The sequence below is a fragment of the Palaemon carinicauda genome, chromosome 1 (genome assembly GCF_036898095.1).
Source record: "Palaemon carinicauda isolate YSFRI2023 chromosome 1, ASM3689809v2, whole genome shotgun sequence".
Lineage (NCBI taxonomy): Eukaryota > Metazoa > Arthropoda > Malacostraca > Decapoda > Palaemonidae > Palaemon > Palaemon carinicauda.
In genome coordinates this window covers 127,457,625-127,481,176 of record NC_090725.1, presented here as the reverse complement: position 1 = coordinate 127,481,176, position 23,552 = coordinate 127,457,625, and the positions used below count along the sequence as shown (strand labels likewise).

Sequence of the window (23,552 nt, the reverse complement as noted above, 5' to 3'; positions counted from 1 at the left end):
ATAGTTGTAATCATCATTGGTGTGCAAAACCATTGGAATTTAATAATAATGAAAAAATTTAAACTCCATACAGATTCACAAGTTTCAAAAGTCATCCCAGTAGTAAGAGTTTGTGATGTATACAAAGCTTGCAATATGAAGGAATTGGATCAAATCCTCGTGAAGTTGCCCAAGAGTATCCCGTCAAGCATTTTAGGGTAAGCTGTGCTTTTTGGCTAGATGATTCATTTAGAAGGTTAAGCATCCAACATTGTCTGCTAGGAAAGTGGCGTAGTTAGGAATATTAATTTAGTGTCCATATAGTATATGGAAGAAATTGAAAGGAAATAAAGATTGATGTGTATTCTTCAATGAAAGTTGTAGAATGGCCTTGCAAATGTATGACTGTCACATAAATTATTGGATATGAGAAATTTGTACTAGAGTGAAAAATAAATTATTACATTTCAGTCATAGAAAAAAAATCTTGTAAAATCAAATGCCAAATCATTATACTTACCATTGACTGAAATTATAATTTATTCTTATATCAACAATAAAGCATGTTACATAATTTTTCTTCATATTTATCCATATATTATTTCTAAAGTATTTGATTTTTTTAGGAACATGGCAGACCAATTTTCAAACTCACTGCAGGATGATGCAGGTACTGCAGAGGCTCTTGCAGCAGTAAAAGCACAACTGGCTACTTTAGGTATAATGGGTGCTGGAAATGAGGCATCTGCTTTGCTTGCATATGCTGAGGAATCTGTTCAAGGAAAGACTGTGGATCTGCTGAACAAGTAAATAAACAGAATTTCAAATATAAAATTTTTCGTTCTATACCCCTAATGTTCATAATGCTTCTCTTGAAGACTGGTTATATATGGACGAATGCCCTAAAACTGAAAATTTTCCATTTTCTTTCCTTTATGGACTTAGGACTCTAGTAAAGTATTGAGATAATTTAGCGGTTAATGGCAATAACCATGGTTTGAATACACTGCTATCCCCTTTGTCTTTTCAGTCTCGAAGTCGAAACTAAATCCCTATCCTCTTGACATCATTAGTTATTTAGGAGGATAGGGGATTTTTATGAATATCCGGTGATTATAAAACTAATGAATCTTATTATCAAATTTTACTTTATTTTTCATGAAACTCCCCTGGCTTTCATAATGCTGATTCCCACAGAATGATGGAGGTGGGTTCCCGATGGAAAGATAGTAAAATGTAAAACCTTAAACTGATAAACTTAACTAGCTCCTGAGACACACCTCTTCTAATCTAGTAACGCTCTTATTAATCATCACCAGATGAGATGTTATACTCGAGCATCCTGATTGTAAGCCAAATACAACCCTAAATCAAATTAATATATTCATAAATTACCCAACAATGTGTACTTTTAAAAGTAAAAAACAATACTATAACTTTATTAAATTTAAGCAGTTTAAAGTTAATGGGCATTTAAACTACATCTCCCACAGCTACGAGTACTGCAATACCCAAAGCCTGACAATCTTAATATGAAAACTGTATTTCCTAGCAAATAATGACTTGGTACTTCATTGAACGGCCACTAAAGGTGCATACACACTGCGCTGATGTTTCGTGTTAACACGCCATATGAGGTGTCAACACACAGCAACAGATTGCATCATATAACACAACGATGTTTTTATTTATCTGATGCGTGTTACGTCAGAAAGATTTGATTTTTTTGTGGAGTGAGCACGTTTCCTTAACGAAAACACTCTGGCACCATAGAATAGTACCTGTTGAATGATATCGAAACACTATAGAATAATTTCAAAACATAGAATAATATAGAAACACTATAGAATAATTTCAAAACATAGAATAATATCGAAACACTATAGAATAATATCGAAACACTATAGAATAATATCGAAACACTATAAAATAACCTCGAAACATTATTGAATAATATCAAAACACTAAGCAATAATATGCCCCTACACCTATCTGACGCAGATTTCCTTCTGACGAATATCTGGGAGTTTTGAATTTGATCTGATGCGTGTTGATGCATGTTATGTCGCGTAACACGTCAGCTGACGTGTTACGCGACATATCAGACCGGTGTGAACTGCATTATGAGAATGCCTGTTCCAGATTTTTTGCTAACACGTGTTAACACGTCATATGGCGTGTTAACACGAAAAATCAGTGCAGTGTGTATGCACCTTAAGACTCTCCATAAAAGATTCCTACAGGCATTTAGAGACGTAGCTGCCCTTTTGATATCATGAACCCTAACCTTCAAGACATGGCATAGCATTTTTTGAAAATCGATAGTTTGAAATCCTTACCTGAGAAAACACGTAAGGAATCTTTCCCTTAATAGGTCTAGTTTTGTCCAAACTACACTTGACATCTCTCACAGGGCAAAGAAATTTATTTTGAGATAGATCACCCACTTTCTTTTCGAAAGAGGAAATATAAAAAAATGAGGGCAACCTTCACCTTAAAATTATTTATTGCTCAGAATGTATGTAAAACATTTAATCAAATAGCTTTTGTAATTCATTATTGTGTTTAGTTAATGATAATGCTAACAAAAAAAGGCGTCGCAGCTCAGAGATTTATGACTCTTTAAATATAGGGATACTGCACCCAGGTTACAATAAATCGTTTTAACATTTTAAGTTTTCTTAATAATAAAAGTCCTAATTACTTCTGTAATAATGTTCAAAGAAGATAAATCTAAGTCTATAGCCTTATGTATAGATATATAGCCCTTAATACCTGAAATGAAAAGTTTCCATTCTTATAAACAAAATTCAAAGTTTGACCATATATAATTTAATCCTAGTCATTGAAACGTTCCATGATTTGCACCACCAAAATAAACTTTCCGTTGCCTTTATAAAATCGATGAGTTGTCTGCCTCTTGGAACCTTCCTTACCCAGAAAATCTAGAGAAGGCATGGGTAACTTAAGGCTGGCGATGTTTTTTTGTATGGCCCCATAAAATTTCTATGTTACTGAAGCATTATGAATTATATTTATTTATACCAGTAATCATCATTATTATCTTTAGGAAATAATGAAAGAAATGTCAGTTTTATATAAAGTTTCATAGTAAAAAAAACAACAACGAGGAATTACAAAAATGAAATCAATATACATTGGGCAAGTAATATTTCTTGAATATGTCAATTATCATGTGGCCCTCATTCACTTGGATATTATAAAATGTGGCCCCCAGTTGACGAATAGTTGCCCATGCCTGATCTAGAGGACTTAAAAACAGTCTTTCTTGGAGAATCAGGTTGACATTTTCCCAACAGTTGGATGTATTTCGAGTTGGTTTGGGTGTTCCGACCTCGAATCCAGTTGTCTGAGAAGATTGGTTTTGTATGTCAACCCCTTTGGCATTTTGACAACAGAAGCCACGAAACTGTAAACACTGTATTCTCTTTGCAGATAAATGGTGGGGTGGGGCCCTATTATAGTCATCCTGAACTTATTTATCATAGCTTGAATTATGGAGAATAAAGGAGAAGCATGAAAATCCAGATTTAACCAATTCTGTAATAGGGAACCCCCTTCCATGCTAAAGGATCTGGAACAAGTAAGCAAATCACTTTTACCTGTTGTTGAGTGATGTTGCAAACATGTCCAAGCTTGGTCTTCTCACGAATTCTAAATCTATACCCACGCTAATGGATGTAGAGACCATTCGTTTGGAAAAAAATAATTTGGAAGAATGTTTAATCTAAACCAAACCACTAATAAACCATGGAATAAACCGATGTAGATGGATTATTCCCCTCAAATTCCTCCAAGTTAATGTCTGGTGTCAAGATACAGTATAACGATTTCACCTTGTTTCCCCCGGTTCAAAATATAAGTCAATGCTCAAATCTTATCTGAAAACACAGCCATGTATTTCCCAGTGCCCATGACTCCTGATCCTTAATTACATTGAACATTGCTTAATGTTCTAGGCAATTGATATGAAGAGTTTATTGTCCTCAAGCACTTCCATGGTAGATGGAAATGATATAGAGTTGGCGCCCCATCTTTCCTTTTGATTATTTGTGGAAAGAGATGTACCTGGAACCCTCACTTATAAGGACACTCCTTAGTATAACCAAGGATTGTCCAACTGATTCAGTAGTTGAAGCTGATTGTGCATCATTGGGATACAAATTGTATCTAGGTCAGATCCTCTTCCATTGCTGATTAAGATGATATAAGAAAGCTCTCATCTTTAAGCAACCTATTGGAATGGGCTTCTCTAAGGAAGCCTTTGTCCAAGCAGTCTCAGCTACATCCAACCTGATAGCAAACTGATTCTCTCGAACTTTTCCAATATAAGAAAAGACTAAATCTCTTTTCTGATTGAATAAATAGAAAATGGCCTATTGTTATTATCATCCCTCAATATGCAATTTTCAGAATTGGAATAAACAAACCTCTCTGCAAAGTGACCTTGACTCCCAATGTTTCCAGTAACTTGAGTAGCCTCACATGCTGAATATGAATTCTTTCTAACAAATCTTTCAAAAATACCAGTTGTTCAGGTACTAAAGAACCTGGTTTCTCAAGAAATCTCATCCATTAAGAGATGGTAAAGAATTTGGGAGTTATCAACCTTCGAACCAATCACAAGCCAAAGAATATTTTTTTGAATTTGATGAAAAGGAATATGAAAATACTCATCTGTTAAGTTTACCATAAGCATCCAATCTTTTCCCTTATTGTCATCAGGACTGTAGAGGATGTCTCCTTCGAAAACTTAGTGAGAATTCTAAACCTGTTTAGAACTGATGCGTTGGGGACTAGGAAAACCTAGTGAGAACTTTAGACCTGTTTAAAATCGAAATATCTAGAACTGGTTTCCTCCATCCCAATGCTTTGGGGGACAAGGAAAACCTGTTGTAAAACCCATGAAAATGGATCAAAGACCTATTCTATCCCATTCTTCCCTAAAAATTTTGCAATCAATAACTTGACAAGGGTTTTGATTCCTTGGAGAAGGGAAGAGTGGAGGAGAAAGATACTCAGTAGCCCACTTTGACAATGGACATCACTCATGCTATTGGATCTAGGCTCTCCCATAACTGATAAAATTGGGAAAAATTTTTCCTATAAGGATTTGTTGGGAAAGACCAGGAAGACCATCATAGCAATCACCTATTAGTTATATGACCCTGTTGTCATTTCGGCTGGAATGCCTGTTAAAGAAAAATCCCGATAGTCTACCTCTATTATGAAACAACTTCCTTGGAGGGAAAAATAAGGTATGAAAAGAGTAACTTAGGTACTTTGCTGCTACAGGATAATAAGGCAAAACAGAGGCTTTTGCGTCCTCAATCCTGCTTGTGACACCATATCATTGATTCCAATCTTATCAAATAAAAGTCTCAAAAAAATAAAGAAAGAAATAAAAGTGTGTTTTTGTGTATTAGACACTACTCCAATCATAGAACACACTCGTTTCCTTACTCTTAACTGCAAAATTCATAAATGCTGATGCAGCCTTGGAATAACCATTGAAAATATTTTCATCTAAACAAGTTAGAAATCTAGAATATATTCAAGATTGATAACCATCAAAATTCTCTTCTATAAGAGCCAATTCATAAGAAAGAATTTCAAGTATATTCCCACTTTATTAAGAAAAAAAAAACATTTCTTTGTTGAATTACAAGAAGAGAGTGTACACATATTTCATTTTGTTTACACCAACAGTTAGTTCAATGGAATTATCTATTATATAATAAGGTTAGGTTATTGATTGTTTTATAGATCACAGGTGGTTTCTAAGGTTAATATGTTTTAATCATATAGGGGAACTGAGTGAGAAACTTTTCTTCACTATTGAATTATTAATTTATCGATTCAGTCTATGAAAGTTATGTTGTGAAGTATAAATCGCCTTAGAGGACCATCAAGAGACAAATTAAAAGAATAAATAGTATCAGAACTTCCCTCATGTAGCTTAATTTGATACCTTCCGAAAATAGGATTCTTTGCCTGGTAAATCCTTTAAAAAGGTAAATACAGGGTTTTGTGAACTTCGAATGGCAATCTTCGTGCCTGCACCAGGCAAAGGATTTCTTTCTGCAGTAGAGATCCTAGCATCTACATTAACTCCCCAATAGTACAGTCGCATTTGTAAATCCGTGGGAATTTTGGTATGAAAACAAGCCACACATGTAGATGTTTTAAGGATGTATCAAATAACAATAAAAAATATGTTGGCAATCTGAGAAAAGTGTGTGAATTTGTGAATTCAATATATATATATATATATATATATATATATATATATATATATATATATATATATATATATATATATATATATATATATATATATATATATATATATATATATATATATATATATATATATATATATATATATATATATATATATATATATATATATATATTGTATATGTATATATTAAATTTTCATATTTATTATCTGTATTAATTTTTATTTTTTCCTCTATCTGTGATTTTTACCATTACATTATTTAGTAAAACAAATAAAGTAGCTAAACCCTTGAAATTATCTCTATCATTAAACTGAAAATAATTGTGAAATTATATCACGGAAAACAGGTATCTGTTAATAAATTGGCACGAATATAACGAATGAATATCCTCACAAGCATGATTTGTACAGTTTACGTTTCCCCATCTACATCTTCATAGCTAAAATCCTCTAGCTCAGACTATTCCCCACAAACCAAAGCTTTGTCGTTTCATACACGTCATCGATTTCACATCATGCATAGAGTTCTGTGCAGCTGAAGTTGGCTCTTCGACAGCTGCACCTGTTTGTGTCACATTTGATTGTTACAGTGCATCTTGAGTAAGAGGGAGCCTCTCAACATGCATCTGCCTATTTGTGTACAAAAAACCATCTCCGCTTCTGAACTGTGGTGATCTTGGTGCCTGGCAGGTATACTTTGCAAATAAACCTTTTGATTCTAGCAAGAACCATGTTGCAGTGTTTTGGTGTGGTTTCCTGTTTTCCTAGTCCTGATACTTCGTTATCACTTGCCTCTCTGAATGCCTTTCAGAATGACAGTTTTCCGTATGCAGCAAAGCTGCCAGTATTGTCAGCCCCACTGATGGCATGCAACCCTGGCAAAGTAACATAGGCATGAAGTCCAATGGCATTATAAATGGGCCCTTGAGGAATATATCGCCAGTTAGTACAAGTTCCCACCACAAAGTTGGTTTTCTTGCACAGCTGAGGATAATGACAAAGTTTTAATAATGGTGAGAGGATATTGATGACTGATGCCCATCAACTGGTTGCATCAGTGAAATGAAGGAGAAGCTTTGTGTCTACTTCTTCCTGCTGACTGTGAAGGTGATTGACATTTCTGTGGGTTACCAGCACTGGGTTACCCATACAATGACCATCTATTTTTTCACTTCAGCAACCTTCTCATACATATAGCTTGTGAGGTTGGACTTTGTTGTGACGTGGACCAGGAGTTTCTTCGTTGGTACTTTGGATACATTAGTGAAGTCTGTTATATGATAAGCAACTGAGGCCTAACTTCCCTGTCTCTTGTCACGTGAGGCATTCTTGAGAGAGGTTGGGACATTATATCACTCAAAGAAAAGGTGAATTTCATCTGCATCACTTTATTTTGCCAGGATATGATTGGTGGAGTGATCAGCTAACTAGATACAGTATGTGATGAAGTCAGATTTATCCACTGATTGAACCTCAGCCATGCCATCCAGTATCACCACCTTCACTTCTTTAGGTGTGCCTTCCTGCTCTTCTCTCACAGTGTCATGGATCTCTTCAATTGTATCAGGAACACTTTCTCCATTTTTGTTCAATTTCTCCAACACACACTTCAGACTACTCTTTGAGGATTAGTGGAGCATGATCCCACTTACAGAAAACATTAAACGTTGCACAACAGAAAGTTCATAAATGCCAACTGTATCATCCAGGCCATTGTTAGATCTTGATTTTGGCAACATCAGCATGCAAGTAAAATGCTTCTGTTTTTCTTTATGTTCAACAATCTCATCTCCTGAAGTCACTTTCACCTTTTTTTCTTATTACATTCTCTTTGCAGCCTATGTTTTTTCATTAGTGACCAGAGGTTTATGGTCGACCTCATTTTCTTCCATCAGACTCAGGAATTATATTTCTGCATCAAGTAAATCAGCATTGCTTTGGTTTGGCTCAAGTTGGTTTTTTCTGTTATTGACATTGCTGACATGTGTGGCCAAGCATCTCTTATGGCATCTGATGTTGATTGCGTGTGCATCTTCTGGATTAACTAATATGAAAAGATTGAAAAACAATTTCTCATTAACGTTCTTCTGAATAGCTTATTTCATAGCTTTGCCAGTACTTGTTGTGGAAATCTTCTGCATAAGATTTCTAACACACTCAGAGCATTCACAGAGGAAGCAAAGATCCTTGTTGTAGAGCACTGACTCTGAACAGATAAAATTGCTACCACTTGGTCCAGCTCGGACTTCCAATGGTGTTTATATCCATTTTTTATACCATTCCTTTGCTTACCTGCACATTCCAACATGAACTGTGTCTTAGTAACATTTTCTGTGCCATGTAGCTGACATGCGTTCATCATGAGTAACATTACCCAGGCACTTGCTGATTTCTAGGAAATTGTCATCACCATGCCTGGCATGCTCTTAGATCATATCAAGCACATTCTTGTGAGAAATAGGAGTAACAATTAAGTCTTTGACAGTTACAGATTAGCAGATGATTCAAAGCTTGTAGTTAGTGTCTCGTCTTCTTGATTTTGCAGGTGGTACAGACTTCATGTCTACATCAATAATCACCTCTACAACAAGAATAGATGTGAAATAATGCACCTAGAAAATTATGAATCCACCAACAAACACACACACACATATATATATATATAGATTCATATATATATATATATATATATATATATATATATACGTATGTATGTAAGTATATATATATATATATATATATATATATATATATATAAATATATATACATATATATACATATATATACATATATATATATATATATATATATATGTATATATATTTCACCGGTCATATCGGTTTTTGCTAATTTTTCATGTCCGGATGCCTTTCTGCCGCCAACCCTCCCCATTTATCCGGGCTTGGGACCGGCACCAAGTTGAGCCCCCCCCCCCTCAGTGGCTGGGTTACATATATATATATATATATATATATATATATATATATATATATATATATATATATATATATAAACACACACATATATATATATATATATATGTATATATATATATATATATATATATATATATATATATATATATATATATATGTGTGTGTGTGTGTCTGTGTGTTTGTGTCCTTTCTGAGTGGGGGATATCTTAAGGTGGTGAAAGGGTTTGTGTATCACCATGATCAGTAAAGCTCTACTACTGAAGGGCACCTATACTAAGTTGGTTTTCCGTTAGCGATCAGACAAAATTCTCCTAACCATCACAATTCAGCTCAGGCCAACGTGGTAATGAAAACTGGCAAAACCCCATATATGAATAAGGACATGTCTGAGCCTTTTGTCCTGCAGTGGACTACAAACGGCTGCATTGCTTATTGTTGTTGCTATATATATATATATATATATATATACATATATATATATATATATATATATATATATATATATATATATATATATATATATATATATATATATATATATATATACACGTGTGTGTGTGTCCTTTTTGAGTGGGGATACCTTAAGGTGGTGGAATGGTTTGTGTATCACCATGATCAGCAAAGCTGTACTACTGAGGGGCACCTATACTAAGTTGGTTTTCTGTTTGCGATCAGACAAAATTCTCCCAACCGTCACAATTCAGCACTGGCCAACATGTCTGAGCCTTTTGTCCTGCAATGGACATCAAATGGCTGCATTGCTTACTGTTGTTGCGGTATATATATATATATATATATATATATATATATATATATATATATATATATATAAACAGTATATATATATATATATATATATATATATATATATATATATATATATGTATGTATGTATATATATACAAATTTTTTATATATACAATATAATTTATGTGAAACTTCTGTATTCCTACTCAGCAATATGTGCTATCTGGTTTTGAATCACCATGCTGGTCATACATGTATCTTAGGCTGCCAAAATGGTTTTTTGTACTTAATTGAGATGTCCGTGAGACATTTGAACAGGTGGCATGCTTTCATAACAAAATTCCCACCTATTTTGCTACTGCTTTCTGACTATGTGCTTGAGATGTGCTAGTAGCCAAGCCTATATTAGACCAAGCTCTCTTCCATCTGAAAAAAAAGTGTCAACCATCAATCTCTCTCTAAAGCTTTGAATATTTTTTCTGAATATGATCTGACCTCTCTTACAGGAACCATACAATATTTAACGTCATTAATATAGGTATAAAATTCATAATCCTGATTGCCTACTTGAGCGAGTGAAGGGATATTAGAATCCAGTCTATCAGTTAGGTCTTCTATCTCAGAAAACGGTGGTTGTAAAGATCAGACCGTATCACGGTAATGAGAGGGTTCTGTAGAAGAACCTGAAGTATCCTGAGAGTGCGAGGATCATGAGGCAATTAACTCCATCAGGCGCACCCCTAATGAATGGTGCCTTAGAACCACTTCGCAAAATAATAACTCCCTTGAGCAACTCTCACAGGAAATTCGAACAAATCCAGAAGTCCTCCATTATTATTGCTAATAACCTAAATCTCAAAATTCACCTAATTTGGAAGGGGAACACATTGATACCTTTCAACTGAAGGTAACGAGGAGACTGAAAGGGAAGGGGCTGTGGCACCTGTGCTGTGTCCAAGCCGAGGTTATTGCCATTAATTACCAGATAATCCCAATACTGCGCTAGAGACCTAGGCCTGTTAAAAGGAAACAAAAACTTCGTTATAAAAAACCCATTGAGAGAGAAGCTTTAAGAAGATAAGGGAGTTTCATAGAAATAATAATGTATTGATAAATCATATCTGAATTTCTGGGTTTGCAAATTTATTATTCATGAGGAGTCAGAAGTAGTAGCTTATAGAATATAAAATGGATTATACACACACACACACACACACACACACACACACACACACACATATATATATATATATATATATATATATATATATATATATATATATATATATATACATATATATATATATATATATATATATATATATATATATATAAATATATATATATATATATATGTGTGTGTGTGTGTGTGTGTGTGTGTGTATGTGTTATGGTTATAGGATGTTTATAATTTTCTAGTAAATACGTTATTCACAGTATTTTTCTCATTGCAGAGTAAGTCTTAGTAACAAACTTAAACTACCTGAGCATCCACTTAGAGATTTTCTAATCTTCTTAGGATTCAGACACCATTGTTGTAAGCAATACAGTACTTATTACCTTTTATAAAAAAAAGTTTTTGGTATTTGTATGTGGTATTGATTCACATAAAGATATGCGATTATATCTTAGTTTCTTAACATTCCAGGATGAACAGTGGTCAGGGCTCACTTGATAGTGCTAAAGACTTTTTATCCGGAACAATGGATCTCTTAGATCAAGAAGATGTATCAGGGGATACATTGAATGACTTGCTATCAGTGAAGAGAAAGTTGATGTCCTTACTGTCAGGAACACCTGTAATACAATACAATGATAAGGCCTTTGACAGTTACATGTATCTGCCAACGAGTTCAGACGATCAAGCTGTTTACTATCCCTCAACTGATGAGGATCAAAATGCTGTAAGAAATGGTATCTCTAAAGCATCTGCACTCCATAAACCAGCTGACAGTGGAATCAGGAGGAGGAGTAAAAGACAAGCAACAACTTCAAGTGCTACTGATAACTCTACATTCAAACCAATGACCCTTGAAGATGTATGTTCCATTAAGCACTTTAAATTATGTGTCTTGATTACTGTAGGTATATTTACAGTATGCATAAAATTCACACGATATTAACAACTATACTTTCAAGTTGTTGAATGGAGATAAAAGATAATTTGAGTTTTATGATAATATTGACCCAAAGTACTGTATATACAGTATCTTATTTCCATTAATTTATACCCTCATGTCGAGTCAGGGTTTTATGATTCATTTACTCATTTTCAGAGAGTTCGGCATTTCATTTCTTTCAATTTCTTTATGTAGGTTTTAACTGGATTAAGAGTGACAGAAAAAGCCATCGACAGCCAAACAGGTCAAGGTGCACAAACAGCCCGGATGGAAGAGCTCTTGGAAGATCTCAAAATGTAAGTATCTTCTTAGATTCCTAATTTTAGTGACCAAGTTCTTTGCTAAATTTAATGTTTTATTCACCTTAATATTTTTCCTTAGGGATAATAATATATTGCTTTAAACAAACAGATTTAGAGTAAAAGTAAGTCTGAATTAAATCTACACGTTTCTATCAGGATTTTTTTTTCTAAAATACAGTATTGGACAATAGCTTTATCCTAATCCAATTACTGACCTAGAAAATACATAGTAAGTAGTTCGTCATTTATTTCACTTTAATGGTGGAGGTTTCAACTCTGAAATGATGACAGTTTAGCCACTATATATATATATATATATATGTCTATATATATGCCTATATATATATATATATATATATATATATATATATATATATATATATATATTTATATACTGTATATATATATATATATATATATATACCCTATATATATGTATATATATAGTATGTATATACATATATATATATATATATATATATATATATATATATATATATATATACACACACACACACACACACACATATATATATATATACATATATATATATATATATATATATATATATATATATATATATATATATATATATATATTTGCACACACGCACACGCACACACATATACACACACACGTATATATATATATATATATATATATATATATATATATATATATATATACTTTAATATGAAATACCAAATATGGTCATGCATTTTTAATAGTCTTATCCTTCTAGTAACCATCGTTAAATATTTAATTCTAGGTACCTGCCTGGAATATGCCTATCAATGAGTTACCAAGATGAGCCCAAAAATGTTCTTAGCACTCTTGTTGGGCTCAGGGTTGCCAAATCTCAGCTTGACTTCAGCCTAGATACAAGATTCCCTATTGCTGATAGTTCAGGAAATGAAAATGATTTTATTCAAAGAGATAGTTATGTAAGTATTCTTTTTTTATACTCCATCTCAACCTGAAGTTATATCTGTTGGATTCTTCTTCTTTGTCTGCATCTTTTCCCACTTTTATGTGGGGTCGATGTTTTTGGCCAGCATTCTCCATCGACCTCTGTCCCACACTTCATCACCGGTTAATCCCTTTGATTGAAGGTCATCCTTGATACAGTCCATCCACCTTCGCTTTGGTCTCCCTCTCCTTCTCCTTCCCTGTACCTCCATTTCCATCACTCTCCTCCCCCAATATACTGTTCATCTCTTCTCATGACATGACTATGCCACCTCAGTCTACTTTCTTGGATCTTATCTGATATTTCTCTAATTCCTATGGTACCCCTGATTAACTCATTCCGTATCTTATCTCTTCTTGTCACCCCATACATCCATCTCAACATTCTCATCTCTGCCACTAACATTTTTCAGATGTACTGGATATGCTTCTTAAATTCAGTAGTAAATACAGTTTATGTATATGTAATTTTTATTTAAAAGAAAATCACAGATCTTTACAAATACAGTACAGTACAACGAATCATTCATTCAAATAATGTTGAATATGAGAGATAAAATTACAATTAAATTTTAAGTATTTAAATCCTCAGGTATGATAGGATTGAACATTAGGAACTATAATATTAAACACATGTTTTGCTTTATAATTATTTACACATATTGCAGGTTCAGCTACAAGATGATTAGATTTTTCAAAGACTAGACTTAGAAGCTATGGATATAATTTTTCTTTCATAATAAAGTGCGTATGACAAAGTAAAGAATTTTAGAATGATGAAATATTATTTTGATCTTTTATATGCTTTTTAATTTCTAGTACTGTGTCTAAATGTCAACTCCCATTTGCACCAGAAAAGAGAAGATTCATAAATTAAAACATATCATTTTATATTTCCTAAAGTTAGAAGGCAAACTATTTTGGATTGTGTAAGTCAGAATTTATAAAACTGCTTTTTTTTTATTTCAAGTGTCGTTTCAAAGGATGTTGTGCTTCAGAACAGTAAATACATTGAAATTGTTAATTTTTTTTTTTTTTTTTTTTTTTTTTATGGAGGGGTTAGGAACAGTTTGATTCTCAAGGACTTTCCCATTTAGGATAGAATAAGGAATGTGAAAGAGGTTTTCGAAGCGATTGCGTGGGAGACGTTCGCCGGAAATGCCTTCCTGCGACAGGCAATAAAGATCATCCCTGGGGGAAAAAAGCACAACCTCTAGAGCACCAGTTTAGAATTAATACTTTGGATGTTGTAGTTCACAGACCTTAATACAATTGTGTACTGTCCAGGGAAAAATTACTTCCACATAATAAAGCCATACCAATGCTTAGGAACTATTCCAAATCTGCTCTAAAGACCCCACTGAGATGCTGGACATGCAATTGATTTGCAGACAATATTGTTGAAAACGGAAAGGAAAGAAGTAGTGCAACAATTCATTTATTTGTTCTAAATTTTGCCTACTAGCTTTAATTCAGAAATCGGGATCTTTAACTTCGAAGCAATTAAGAAAATGAGTGCACCTTCAGCTATCACCTTTGCCTTTGGTTCAAGCTAACTAACCCTCGTTGTAAATACCAATACATTAAGAAAATGAGTGCACCTTCAACTATCACCTTTGCCTTTGGTTCAAGCTAACTAACCCTCGTTGTAAATACCAATACATCTAGTATAGTCAAAACATTTAAATTCTTATCAAAGGACTATCCCGAATTATCAATCAATGAAAGAAACAAAGATGTGAGTTGGGCTAAACTAATCTGATATCTTTATTTTGCAAAATTGCAACACTAATGAACTGGACATCTTAACAATATCCAAGCAATGAAAGTTGAACGATTGATGCAAAGCACTTCACACAAAATCAATAAATGGCAAATGGAAAATACCCAGAAAAATAAATGAAAATAAGATTAAATCTTAATGTTCATTTATACCATATATTTCAAGAAAACAATACCCTAAGGTGTCACATACAATAACTTCCACACATACAGCCCAAATTGTATATGCCAGTCAACCTATCTAAAATGGATGTTGCAGTTCCCAAACCTTCACACTAATGTGTGCTGTCCAGAAAAAATTACTTCCACATAAAATCTTTGATACTCTACTTAAGATTTGTCAGTGCTAAAGCCATTCCAATGTTTAGGTACTATTTCGAATCCGTCCTGCAATTAAGGAATTGTGAGGAAAAAGGTTGAAACTTAAGTTGGTTAAATATTCCAGGTAGGCTAATGTAATTTCATTACCTATTTTAATGGAATTTAAATTCCAAAGATACTTTACTTCTTAACTACCTAAGGCTTAAAAGACCCAATCAGATATCCTAGGATACTTATCAATTACACAGAAGGTATCCTTTATGGGGGCCACTGGGTTACTTGGTGAAGTTTAACCATCATTCAAAAGATTTTACTGAGGCATTTACATTAGCAGACTTTTAACCTTTACGATAGCTGAATATACTGATATTACATATTAGTGTTATCATTGTCTTATATATTTTTCACAATGAGGGTATTCTGTGCAGTGAAATTAATTCAAATTATGAAGAGATCATTGAACATTGCCTTATGAAGATATCACATAACGTAATGAATACTCCGTGAAATTATACCTAGTGTTATCCCTTCAACATCTTGAAAGGAAACTTGTCTTACATGCTGTTGAAAAATGAAGTGTTGGTATTGCTTCAGCTTCAAATCAAAGTAGCCTTTTTGGGAGAGGTATCCTAGCAACTCATACTGGAGATTTCTTGTATATTCCGATGCTTCAAAATGTAAGCTGCATATCCAGGCAGGATCTTTATTTATGCTATTCGGTCTCCGACAGGCATTAACCAATTTGCTCTTTGTTTTTGCATAATTGGGGAAGGAATGAAACATATGATCTCCATTCCTTTTCCAATTGGAATTCAACCCGTAAATTGCACAATTCTTTGCAATCTGTATGGCTATCTTAAGTTTCTATATAAGTATATTATAAGCAGTTCACGAAATTTTGTTTTGAAAGTGTAAGACTTGATCATCACTCTTGCTCACACAAACAAGCTAATACATTTGTTTAGTGGCTACCAAACGATCTTGGGTCAGACAGCTAAATCTGACAAACATTGGGGGCCCCATCATCTTGATGTGGTGATAAATACTGTGCTTGGCGGGAACCGTGAGATTTTGACAAAGTTCCGAACAGAAGAATTCCAAGTACGACATGAGGAGGTGGGTGTATGTGCTGATGTTTAGCGCGAGGTTGGAGAGGGCAGGTTGAAGATGTGTTGACGAGAATGAGACTGCGTTTACTAAACATTGATCTGCCACATCAATCAAGAGGTGGAATTGGGAAAGGAAATCCTCATTGATAATTGGAAATGTTAAGTCGGCAATGAAGAATTTCCCATGCAATGTGGCTCTCCAAAAAAATAGTGTAAGTGTTTGGTATCCAAGGGAAGGGGGGGGGGGGGATGGGAATTTCAAATCTATTATCAGCTACCGGGGAGACATCCGCAAGCTTAGAATGACTAATTTGTGTCCTAGAGAGTGACTTAGGTAGAAGGGAACGGCGAGCACCAGTGTATACTAAAAACTGCACACCCGTACTTGCATCATATAAAAAATTTTTTTTTTGTAGCAGCCCCGAATCTGGAGTGGTAGTAGCAGAATTGCGGCCGAAGGGCTGTAGAGGTTGTGGTTGGGGCGTGAGCAAGGGGTGGCATATGTGGGTGGTGGGCAGCTTTGTCACTGTTCTAGCTTGTCACGGGGGAGGCGTCTGTATCTTACCACATTTATGTCAGCTTCGGTCAGTGTTGAAAAAAAAGAAAAAAAAAAAAAATAGCGCTACATTGTATGAGCGTGTATAGGACACATGTATACTGCTGTGACTCTCAAGAGAAGGCTTTTTTGGCTGCCACCAGGATTTATAAGGCTTCCCCTGTGGTGTTTTCCCGACTCTTGCATCCCCCATGAAGGCACTGAAGAATGTGACACCTGTGTGAGTGTTATCATTGTTTTCCCCAACTCCAAAGAAGGCAAGCCACAAGATGTGTGCTTCTCATCCTATGCTAGCTCTTCCTTTTTCTTTGCCTGGTCTTTCTTATTCTTCAGACACTGTTATTTCTAAGTAGAAACAGAAAAATAACATATCATTGAAGAAGTCTACGAAGACTGATTAACAGTAGTCGATAAAGACTCCATCTTGTCTCTCCCTGTTTAGATGTGAGAGAGATGGTGCAGTATCAAGAACCTACCCAGATTGAAAAGGTGATTTAATATGAGGTACAGGGCCTTATGCTCCTGCTATCGGTGCTCACTATAATACCAAACATAGCATATGCACTATTAGGCCCCTTTTCCTGTATGATTAACCTCTCTCTCTCTCTCTCTCTCTCTCTCTCTCTCTCTCTCTCTCACACACACACACACACACACAGACAAGAGAGAGAGAGAGAGAGAGAGAGAGAGAGAGAGAGAGAGAGAGAGAGAGAGAGAGAGAGAGCCATTATGTTACTGAGAATCAACCCAGACCGAGAAGGTGTCTCGGCACACACTACATGGGCTGATGCTCCCACTATTGGGGCTCAGTCTTGTATTGAAACTAGCATGTTCACTATTGGTAAGGATGGTGGGTTCTGTCCTTCTACCTTTTCTTCATGTGGTTGATTTAGAGATACCTTTTTGTCTCTTGTTAGCTCTTGCTGGGGTTGAAGGAACCAGCAATTGATCTCCTCACTATTATGAGTGGCAAGAGATTCCCTCGTGAGAGTGGGACCAGGAGTATGATCCTCTGTTTCCTCACAATTGATATGTCAGGAATAGGTCTTTGTGTGATTGGTCATCATATAATTGGTTTACACATGATCGTTTTGCTTGTGACTCTCCAATCAAAGGTGACGTTCCCACTAACTCTATTGTATGAGAACGAGATCATCTGTTATCTGTTCTTTCCCTACATGACTAGTCCATTTGTAGGAAACAAAAATAAGAGACCATTAAGGACCGCTCTCTGCACCTTCACTGGCACAGATATGCTCCATTGCATGTGCATGACATAGCCCTTTACTACCAAGTGACCAGTACGCACACAACAAGCCTCTTTTATGTTTATTAGAGGCTCATGTACACTGTACTTCGTCAGTCTCTTGTTGGTGTGAGGATCAAAGGCATGTTCTGCTTTTGAAGTCAAGGCCAAAGGTCAATCGGGCACCTGCCCCCTTTAACCTCTTGAGGGTACCCTCTTGGTTTTGTGCGTGGTCTGCATGGCATATACTCTAGGAAAAAGAACAACACTCTTCTGAGAGTCTTCTTGAGACCTACTTGCGAGGGAGCTCTTACTCTTATCTCTTATTCTATGTTTGAGTTCCCCCAGGTCCCTCAGTGTGAGGCACCTCGTATATCCACCAGAGAGTTGCTAATGCATCTTCCGATCTTCCGGTGTATTTTGCATCTTCCAGTCTTGGATGGTCTGAGCTGCATCTTAGGTATTTATCGAGCTTATTCTTAAGTACATCTACGCTCACTCGTGATATGTTTCTTAGATGAGCTGGCAGCGCATTAAATAATCGCTGCATTATCGATGCTGGTGCGTAGTGGATTAATGTCCCGTGTGCCTTCCTTAGTTTTCCTGGTATATTTTTTGGCACTATTAATCTACCTCGGCTTGCTCTTTCTGATATTTTTAGCTCCATGATGTTTTCAGTAATTACTTCTATTTGTTTCCATGCTTGTATTATCATGTAGCGTTCTCTTCTCCTTTCTAGACTGTATAGTTTTAAAAATTGCAGTCTTTCCCAGTAGTCAAGGTCTTTAACTTCTTCTATTGTAGCAGTATAGGACCTTTATACACTCTTTATTTGTGCAATATCCTTTTGGTAGTGTGGTTACCATATCAGATTGCAGTACTCGAGTGTACTACATACATAAGTTTTGTAAAGCATAATCATGTGTTCAGCTTTTCTTGTTTTAAAGTGTCTGAATAACATTCCCATTTTTGCTTTCCATTTAGCCAACAGTGTTGCTATTTGGTTGTTGCATAACATATTCCTATTTAACATTACACCAAGGTCTTTAATTGCTTCCTTGTTTATGATTGTCTCGTTATTAGGTCCCTTGTATGCATATACCATTCCTTCTCTGTTTCCATAATTTATTGATTCGAATTTATCGGAGTTAAATACTATCCTATTTAACTCCGCCTTTTCATATATTTTGTTTAAATCTCTTTGTAGCGAGTTCCTATCTTCATCACAAGTAATTTCCCTACTTATTCTTGTGTCATCGGCGAAACTTCTCACTACAGAGTTTTTAACATCACAGTCTATGTCTGAGATCATAATAGCAAACAGGAGTGCAGCTAATACCGTACCTTGTGGCACGCCAGATATTACCTGAGCTTCATCTGATTTCTCGTCATTTGCAACCACTATCTGTTTTCTGTTTTGATGGAATTCTTTTACCCATTTTCCTATCTTTCCCACAATATTATGCTTTCTCATTTTTTTCTCTAATATATTATGGTCTACCTTGTCAAAGGCTTTTGCAAAATCTAGATAGATCACATCTGTTTCTTTTTCATTTATCATATTTTTGTATATGTTTTATAGTGCACTATCAGTTGGGTTTGTGGACTTTTTCCGGGCACAAAACCGTGTTGACCTATATGAAACAAATTATTTTTAACCAAATGATTTATTATTTATCTTTTTTATTACCGTCTCATACACTTTCATAATATGTGATGTTAGACTAACAGGTCTATAATTGCTTGCCTCTAGTCTTGATCCACTTTTGAAAATAGGGGTTATATAAGCTAATTTATGTTCAACATATATCTCGCTCATATCTACACTTTGTCTTAGCAGCATTGCAAGCGGCTTCGCGATAGTGTGTGCAGTTTTTTTTTAACAAAATCGCTGGAACTCCATCCAGTCTGGCTGCCGATCCATTTTTAATTTCGCTTATAGCCTTGACAATATCTGCTTCATTAATATCAATATCCGTTAGATATTCAACATTTTCCTCTCTCATTTCTGTTTCATTATTCTTATTCGCAATTCTTGGCGTGAACTATATTTTTCTGCTAATATGTTGCATATTTCCTTTTTTTCATTCGTTAACCGTCCTTCAATTCTTAGAGGACCTATTTCTAATCTCCCTTTATTCATCTTTTTTGCATAGGAGTAAAGTACTTTGGGTTTTTTTTTTATATTTTGAAGTGTCCTTTTTTCTAAGTCCCTATTTTCATTTTCTTTCGATTGTATAATCTTTTGTTCTGCATTTTCTATCTTACATTTTATTTCCATCATTTTCCAAACATTTTTTTCTTTTGTAAGATTTTTCTTCTACTTTCTAATTTTCTGAAATAAGAGTCTTGGGTTTTAAACACCCCTTTGACTACTGAATGTGGTTCAGTGCCAATGGAGATTCCTGAGACTGAGTGTTTATTTGATGATGCGCTTACACTCCTTTGTAAATGCAATAGCCCTGGAGAGGCTACCTTTGCTTTTGTGATAGTAGATTCAATGGTCATTGATCAGAGTTTTTGAAGCCCCTCAAGGATCAAAGACCTTAGTTGAGTTACCATAGTTAGAACTTGCTTGCTTGGCCTTACGCAGACTATATTCTCACATCCACAGACTTGGGATTTCACTGCAGTCTAGCCACTTGAGCAAGATCTGCCTCTCACACTTTCTCAAAAGAGGAGATTCTATGTGCTCAAGGGTGCGGGCCTGTATCACCTGCCCATTGTTACTGCATTATCTGCTCTTGATTCCTCTATCATAGAATCCTCTTCCATAGCCAACCTCCATGTGGCTTTGTGGATCAACCAGTAATGCAGTGCAGTCATTTACCTCTCCACTACTTTGTAATTGCCAAATCCCGAGATGTTGGCTAAGTACAGCAAAATGTTCCTATTGGATGCGAAGGCAGTGACTTGTCATGAACCATTCATCATGCAGTAACCTTCAGCCACTTCAAAGGCAGCTTTAGCAACAACTTAAGGTCTCTGTCACATCTTTGAGATCGGCTTTGAAGGAATTCCAAATGTATCCAAAGCCAGATCATGACCTCCAGCCACCTCTTTCTCTAAGAAAAGTGTAGCCAATGCTCCACCCTTTTGCTCCAAAGCCAGCCTATCAGGAAGGGTGACAGAGGTAAGAAGGGTGGAAGGGGATGCTGAAGCTACTGTGAGTGAGTGATGTCTATCATGCCATTGGCAATGTGGCAGCGATATGGAACAGAGCAGGGAATGGTAGAAATCCTTCGAAATGGATATAATTTGCTCTTCATAAATCCTGGTACTCCTATCATTCTAACTACGATGGCATTCCAGAGCTACTCTCCAAAATCATTGAAGGATCTATCCTTAGTAGCACAGATGAAAGCAATAGAGGAAAATGAGCTTTAAGTAATTCGAGGCAGTTCTCCAAGTTTTTACAGTCGACTCTACATGATGGAGATATCAGCTGAAGACTGGAGACCATTTTCCAATCTTTAGGGAACAATTTTGTTTGTCAAACCCTGTTCAGCATGGCGACTGCAAGTACCATGCATTCTGCCATCTGAAAGGAAGATTTCATATGATCAGTGTACGAAAAGGAATAGTATTTTCAAATAGCTGTTCATTACTTTTACATAAAGTACCTCTGCTTCATCCTCAAGGGAGTCGTATAAAAGTTTAAAGATGTGTGCTTAAGACTGTCCACCATTCTTCAAGTATTTAAAAAACTTCTTTTAAGGTAACTTGACGAATGGTTGATTCCAATCTCCTCTGAGAGGCAGTTGCTTTAGAATCAAGACAGACTATTTGGCCTGTTGCAATCTGGGTATCATGGTCAATTTGGAAAAGTAAGAGTCTCGTACCCAAACAGATGTCACCACCCATCAAAAATACTTACTTTATATGTTCCTGGGTGCTGCAAAATAAATACCGTAATTTTAAGAAGATAGTAGATTATGAAGAGGACATTATTAAGAAGAGAATTAGATGATTTGTTGTTTTGAGTTTTTTATTTTTTCTTTTCCTTCCTGTTTTCAACAAAAGAGGGTTTCCCATGTACAGGCTTTTAGCAAAGCACATCATTTAACACGGAGTTACATTAGTTGCGGGAAATTATTCTAATTTTGAATTACTCTCTCTAATTACCAAAGAACATTTGATAAATAAATCTTGTATTGGTAGAGAGAGAGAGAGAGAGAGAGAGAGAGAGAGAGAGAGAGAGAGAGAGAGAGAGAGAGAGAGAGAGAGAGAGAGATAAATGTTTTTTATTAATATTCATAGTCAATAGTTCTAGGTAAATCTTTATGTCATGGCATTTACACAACCTTTAGCTTTTGGTCGGCTAGTCTTAACCAATGTGTGGCAACTACCGCTCTTTTATCGTAGTAAGGTTCTTTATATTCATTGTGGAAGAAAAGTGTGTATCTCACCATGAGGCCATAGCAGGATGGTCCTTTCTTTGGCAGCAGGTGAAAAAGCTGACAGCAACCCCAAGTGTCTTTTTTTTTTTTTTTTTTTTTAGAAAACCCAGACCAAAAAGCGCCTTTCAATAGGAACATTCCGTTGTTATATGACCGTCTTTATAAGAATGCTGATCCTATCTTCATCCTATAAACATGTGATGTGAGAAAAATTGTTTATTCCTTAACTTTTCTTTCGAATAAGCTGTTCCAGGATATCAAGAGTATTGACTTGGTCTGGATATAGGGTGCTTGTAAAACACCACCTTGAATAAATTCAGGTGATTCAGATTTTTTATTTTGATCTAAACTTGATTTCATTACCTAGGGAGGGAAACATGGCAGAAGGGAGTGATCTTCAACGAGATTAATTGATAGATACCCCAATGAACGTCTAACCTCTTCTCTAAGAATTCTCTCACTTAAGATGAGTGGGTTGACCTGCTAGTTCTCTTCATTTAGTGTATATAAGAATGAACTATTGTTTTGGTTTTGTTTAGTAGTCCAGGAGTCTGATATTTTTATGCTCTGGCGCTAGTCTTTGGGGGACCACATTTCCATTGTCTCTAAAAGCTGGGGGTGGGGGGGGGGGGGTTGGGAAAATACAATCTTGATTTCCAAGACACTATCACCTCTCTAGGCTTGGGGTGGAAGGTTGGATATATTTGAGTCTTAAAAATGCTGTTTTGATGAAGGCAAATTTTTTTTGGGGTGTAGTACTTTATGGTTTCCAAACTCATGAAGTGATGTTAGATATAACTGAGGCCTTTTCTGATCGA

At 35.3% G+C, this 23,552-nt stretch overlaps 1 protein-coding gene across 1 annotated transcript in view; it reads left to right on the top strand.

The window, feature by feature from the left end:
• The window catches only part of LOC137658397 (uncharacterized), a 176,745-nt gene that overhangs the window by 125,252 nt on the left and 27,941 nt on the right, over positions 1-23,552 (top strand). The window contains exons 35-39 of the mRNA XM_068393122.1: positions 74-197; positions 606-785; positions 11,577-11,967; positions 12,244-12,344; positions 13,121-13,295. Coding sequence (XP_068249223.1) covers positions 74-197; positions 606-785; positions 11,577-11,967; positions 12,244-12,344; positions 13,121-13,295 — 971 coding nt within the window. The remainder of the gene's footprint in view (positions 1-73; positions 198-605; positions 786-11,576; positions 11,968-12,243; positions 12,345-13,120; positions 13,296-23,552) is intronic.